General features: G+C 40.5%; 1 protein-coding gene across 1 annotated transcript; it reads left to right on the top strand.

Moving 5' to 3' along the window:
* Nucleotides 1-382: 382 nt before the first annotated feature.
* LOC138954554 (angiopoietin-related protein 4-like) lies at nt 383-5,615 on the top strand (the record flags this gene model as incomplete). Its single annotated transcript, XM_070326368.1, has 5 exons — nt 383-424; nt 1,563-1,686; nt 3,469-3,656; nt 4,996-5,194; nt 5,441-5,615. Coding segments are annotated over exons 1-5 (728 nt in total), but the record flags the coding sequence as incomplete, so codon positions are not given.
* Between the last annotated feature and the right edge of the window lie 838 nt (nt 5,616-6,453).

The raw sequence follows: 6,453 nt of genomic DNA, 5'->3' as shown, positions 1-6,453 counted from the left end.
TTTCATTTTCTCAAAAATATTCTGTTTTTGAATTTGTTCTATTGATTGATGTTCCTTATTGAGAAAAAGTTGTTTCTTTTTTAGCTCCGGCAGAAAATAACACGCAATGGGTTTCATCGCATCTCTACTGACATATCTGGCATATTCTTTGATTCACCAAGCGTATTGTTCCATTGTTGTCACGGACTATGATCAAGAAACACGTTGCACGGGCATGATTCTATCAAGAAGTCACAGACTCCAAACATACAATGTCAAAACGACACTGGAGTGTCATGTTGCATGCAGTGGAGACGATGCTTGTGTGTCTGTGGTGATTGAGAAAGCCTCGGGGTTGCTATGCCATCTGGGTTCCAGCCTGGCTGCCTCAGACTGCTCCAACATGGAAGCTGTAAATGGGAGCGTCAAGTTCTACAAAGAGAAAGTATGTTCACACTGTGATAAACAGGAAAGTGTGTTTCTGTTTGCACAGTTGTAATGCTCCTTTCTGTCTCTGTCTGTGTGTCTGTCTGTGTGTCTGTCTGTGTGTCTGTCTGTGTGCGTGTCTGTCTATCTGTCTGTCTGTCTGTCTGTCTGTCTGTCTGTCTCTGTCTCTCTGTGTCTGTGTCTGTGTCTGTGTCTGTCTCTCTCTCTCTCTCTCTCTCTCTCTCTCTCTCTCTCTCTCTCTCTCTCTCTCTCTCTCTCTCTCTCTCTCTCAAAAAGGAATCATACAGTAGTGTTGAATGATGTGTTAGTTGTTCTCTACTCTCACTTTGCAAAGACCTTTGATGGAATTGATTACGATTTGCTCTTAAAAAAGCCACAGATAATGTATTCTACAGGCGCGGCCTACTCTGAAGCCGTTTCTATCAATAGACAGTCAAGTACTTACACTTACCCTCCCCCCCCCCCCTCCAAAAAAAAAAAAAACCCACCCAAAAAACAAAACAAAAAACATACAAGTATGAAATAAATCACACACCAAATATTGGTATTCTACATTGTTCTTTAACATATCCTTTGTTATTTGTCATACGCATATCAATGGCCTCCCATTATCCATTCCCTATTTAACCCTTTCTTCAAAGAACGTACACATCGGACCTACGATTATCCTAACCTCTTATGACTTCAAGCCAAGCCTACGTGGACTCTTGTCAAAACACATAGTCAGCGATCACCACAGGCTAGCGATCATTGCCGCAACTTATTCTGAAGTCCGATGAGTTCATTTTGGAAAGAAAAATTAAAAGGTTTCGTATTAAGCGTACACCGCATACCATACACATACGTTTCAGTTGTTCTTCGTGATGGCAGGTTAAAGCCGGTAAGCAGTGTTATTGCTTCGCCTTGTTTTGACTAGCTCCTCCCCTCTCCCCCCCCCCTCCCCCCCCCACCCCTTCCAAGTCTGGGGCGCTTACTCTGCTACAACGCTTAAAAATCCTGACAGAGTTATTTCCGAGAAGAACAAAAAACACGTTTACATTTCTTCTGCATCTGTTGCCTCAAATGTCACCTTGAATATTACCAGACATTCAAATAGAGTATTCATTTTAACAAACTTGCAAAATTTTCATTTTCAGAAAACCAAGGAGTCACCAGCAAGGCCAGAGATGTGTAAGAACGGAGGGGTGTATTCTGTTGACAATGACACTTGTCAGTGCGAGGCGCCCTATCATGGAACGAACTGCACTCACGTCTATCGAGGTTAGGCTGTGTCAATGGTTTCCTTGCTTTGTTTCGCTACTGACTTTGTTGGTAGTTATTTTTTGTACGCGTGTTGTTGTTGTTGTTGTTGTTGTTGTTGTTGTTGTTGTTGTTGTTGTTGTTGTTGTTGTTGTTGTTATGTTGTTGCTGTTGTTGTTTCCTCCTTACCTTTTTCGTGCTGATGTGTTAGGGTTAACCCTATTTTTCTTGCTGGTTCACAGTTTGTCCACTTTGTTATATTGTTCTGAAAACACACACAATAGGGTACGCCTTATTATGAACAGATTTAAACTAATGCTCATTAACGCGTGTCCTTCTTAAAGCTCTTTTTTTTTGTTTAACCAGGCACACCCCCAAGCCCCCCGAACCCCCTCTCCCCTCCCCTACCCCTGCTGAACCTATCATTGCCAGGCGTGTCATGCTCAGGTTATCTCCAAAAACGTTTGTAGGACTGCAACCATTTGTTGGAAATTATTTAACTAAGGTATATATCAAAACAAAATCTTGATGCTTTGAAAAAATCCAAAAACAAAGAGACTGCCAACGTTCCAAAATTTAGAATAAAAAACCAAGAAAGGTAGGTTGTTGGAACGTTTGTTTTTGACAAAACAATACATTCACAGATATTTCGACCCAACGGTCTTTTAAAGGCTGCCATATTCGTAGCGTTCATTAATTAATTCGTATTGTTTACATGTGCCAATAATGTTATAAAACGGTACCTAAGGGGATATAATAACGATTGGCTGTAGCTTTCGAACACAGAAACAATTATTTCAGTATTGCAAAGTGGTGTTGATAGTGTCGAATGTAAACAGAACAGTCTCAAACGCCATCTTTGGTTTACGAAACGTCACGAAGTGACGTCAACGGTGTAAAAATAGGCCAAGTCCTGGAGAACTGTTGCTAAACAATGCAATAAAGAATTAATTATTTCTCGTAATTGGTAAGGACTTCGAACCTAAAACTTTGCAGGAAGCTTAATTTATAAATCCCCGCAACGATGGAAAAAGCCATGGAAGTAATTAAACTAATTAAATAGGACTAAGTCAGCCTTTAAGGTCTTTTATCTTTTATCTGATTCTATCAAGATAAATTGTGTGTGAATATTTGCTTGTCTGTTCACTTAAAAGACCGTTGGGTCGAAATATCTGAGAATGTATTGTTTTGTCAATAACAAACGTTCCAACAACCTACCTTTCTTGTTTTTTGATTCTTGATGCTTTGATTTGTTTTGTACAGAAAAAGGAGGATTTTGCTCCGATCACAATATCAAGAACTGTGTTGTAACTTACCTTAAGGGAAAATTATTGGGAAGCAAAATGACGTAGCTCAGACATATTCATATTTTTGAATGCATTTACGGGAGCATATTTGCTGATATTTGTCTACTACAGTAGACTGTTCCTAACTTATTATGTATACTTTCTCTCATGGCAACAAACTATCAACACAGGGAAAGCGATGATATATTGGACTTGTACACCTCTTGATATTCATTCCCTTGGGCCATCAGAAAAGTGTCTGAAATCGATGGATCTGAATCTGAAATCAGCTGTAGGACTTTGCGCTACAATAAAGATGAATACAGTGGAACCCCCATTTTAAGACCTCCAAAAATCTGAGAAAATCAGGTCTTAAAAAGGAGGGAGTCTTAAAATGGGGGTAATTGTACAGAGGTTCTGAACAGAAAGTCTGATAAAACAGGGTCTTAAAAGGGGGATTCCACTGTATTTAAATAGAGATGTAAACTGAAGATGGTAATTCAGTGTGTGATTTCAGACTGCAAGGACATCGGCAACACGGGACAAACTGAAAAACGGCCTTATCTCATTCACCCCCCTGCTTCCCCGGCCCCCTTCCCCGTCTTCTGCATTCCCAATCTGGGCCGCACCTACTTTTTTCAGCAAACGAAGGGAGATGTGGACTTCAACAGAACCTGGCAGGAGTATGTTCGTGGTTTTGGACAGGTCAGTGACCACAATTGCCAATAGTAACAACAATAACATCTTGTTTCATCTTGCACAGAAAATAGCAAGTTACCTGCAGAGGATTTACTTCTCCAAAAAAGTTCTAATTAGTAATGTGTATGAATGCTGTACAGTTTTGGTCATGCTAGCCATGTTGTTAACCTATGGAGTATAATATGATGGATGTTTCTGCAATAAATAAGAATTCCAGATCATGCAAGCTATGAGGGTACATGTACCTACCTTCCTTAGAACGACAGATTTGTTGCGTGTGTGTTTTCTACGATTGGGAATTTTTTGTTCATGCTACTGCTAGCCATTTTACAACCCAAAGGGACATTTCTTTCTTAAAACGGCAGAAGTTTTTTCTACGAATACAGGTTTGCGTCATGCTAGCCATTTAGAAAACTCACATGAAAGGCGTTGGGCAACCATTTTCCTAAGAATGACCCAAATGTTAGTTCAAAGAATACGAGTTTGGGGAAATGTTCACAATTTTTCAAACTCGTAGATAATTGTAATCCATGTCAGAGTTCGGTGGGTTATAGAAACACGAAAATACCCAGCATGCTTTCTCCGAAAGCGGCCTATGGCTGCCTAAATGGTGAGGTAAAAACGGTCATACATGTAAAAATCCACTCGTGCAAAAACACGAGTGTACGTGGGAGTTTCAGCCCACGAACGCAGAAGAAGAAGAAGAAGAAGAAGAAGAAGAAGAAGAAGAAGAAGAAGAAGAAGAAGAAGAAGAAGAAGAAGAAGAAGAAGAAGAAGAAGAAGAAGAAGAAGAAGAAGAAGAAGAAGAAGAAGAAGAAGAAGAAGAAGTATAAATACACTAAAGTTTTGGTCATCCTAGCCATATTGCTAACTTTTGGAGTACAATATAATGGATGTTTCTGCAATAAATAAGAATTCCAGATTATGCTAACTATTTTACAAGCTATGGGGGTACCTATCTTCCTTAGAACAACAGACTTTTTGTGTGTGTGTTTTCTGCGATTGGGAATTTTTTGTTCATGCTACTGCTAGCCATTTTACAACTCAAAGGGACATTTCTTCCCTAAAAACGGCAGAAGTTTTTTTCTACGAATATAAGTTTGTGTCATGCTAGCCATTTTGAAAACTCACATGAAAGGCGTTGGGCAACCATTTTCCTAAGAATGACCAAAATGTTAGTTCAAAGAATACGAGTTTGGGGAAATGTTCATAATTTTTCAAGTTCGTAGATAACTGTTTTTTACTTAAGCTGACTGAACATAAACGCTTAGGGACATGCTAATCTTTGTTCAAGTCATATCTTTCTTTTCTGTAACCAGCAAATATATAACTAAGTCTGTGACAGGTGAGCGGCGACCATTGGCTAGGATTGGATCACGTGAGACACCTAACCTTGAACGAGGGCAAGAACTACGGTCTAATGTTCGCCTTGACCTTGTCCAATGGAACAAAGGTGTATGTTCTATACAGTGACTTCCAACTGGGCGGTGCTGATACAGGTTATAAGTTCACGATGAATCCAAATGTACCCAACAGACCGCCAGGTATATTGAGTATTGAAGTCTTATATATATATATATATGTGTGTGTGTATGTGTGTGTGTGTGTGTGTGTGTGTGTGTGTGTGCTTGTGTGGACGTGTTTGTGAATTGTGGGTGTGTGTGTGTGCGCGTGCGTGTGTGCGTATGTGTGTGTGTGTGTGTGGGTGTGTGGGTGTGTGTGTGTGTGTGTCTGTCTGTCTGCGTGTGTGTGTGATGTTTTATCTCCTTTTCTTTCTATTCCCCCAAAAGGCGACTGTTTGAGCCCCCTTGTCGGAGCCCCATTCAGCACCTACGACAACGACAGCGACAACTCTACCACCATCAACTGCGCCCAACGACATGGATGGGGGTGGTGGTACAGTGGAGACACTTGCTCTTCTGTCTGCTCTGCCCTCGGACGTCTGAACAAGAACAGTGATCTTTGGTCTGGAGATGAGAGGGATGCTTTTTGGACTGTCGATTCGGTTCACATGTCTCTTAAGGCTGTCCAAGCTTACCTGCGTGTCCAATAATGTAGTCGTATGATGTTTATGTTTATGTTAGAAGGGTAAATACACGTGACGGCCGTGGCAGATTGTAAACACTTTTAAACAGCGCTTAAAGGCTGACATAGTCCTATTTAATTAGTTTAATTACTTCCAGGGCTTTTCCCATCGTTGCGGGGATGTATAAATTAAGCTTCCTGCAAAGTGTTAGGTTTGAAGTCCTTACCAAATGAGTTGTTCTTTGCTACTGGTCACAAGTGGGGGTCAGCTCACACGGACGCATTTTTCAATACAGTCTAGGGGAGAAACTGGTCACAAAGCACCCAGTACATGCCAGAGAGATAGGAGAATCGGCACAATCAAAGAAAATACCAAAATCATTCAATAGATATGGAAATATTAAGATTTACTGTGAAAATGCCAGCAAAAATGGCGTCCAAAAACGGGAACGCACACTTGGTGCGTCTTTGAAGACTTACCTCCCGTTCTGTGTTGTTGATAATAGTCGTGTTTGTGCTGTTGTTGTTGAAATAGTATCTAATAAAACTGATGCAGTTCTTGAAATGTTGCAAATTATTGTTGTCTTTGTGAAATGCGAGAGTGTTCTGAGGCGTAATCTGCATACGGCTGATGTCCCACATAGGGTACCCCACTTCGATCAGCGTATCACTCCAAATGAGCTTCATAGCAGAAAAGCAGATACACTACCAACACACTGCATAACAGATCTACAAGTCTGAGCCAGAATCATTGAAATTTACTTTCTGTATAAAATAT

Source organism: Littorina saxatilis, unplaced genomic scaffold (genome assembly GCF_037325665.1).
Source record: "Littorina saxatilis isolate snail1 unplaced genomic scaffold, US_GU_Lsax_2.0 scaffold_2784, whole genome shotgun sequence".
In the NCBI taxonomy this organism is placed as follows: Eukaryota; Metazoa; Mollusca; class Gastropoda; order Littorinimorpha; family Littorinidae; genus Littorina; species Littorina saxatilis.
This window is presented reverse-complemented; position numbering and strand designations above follow the sequence as displayed.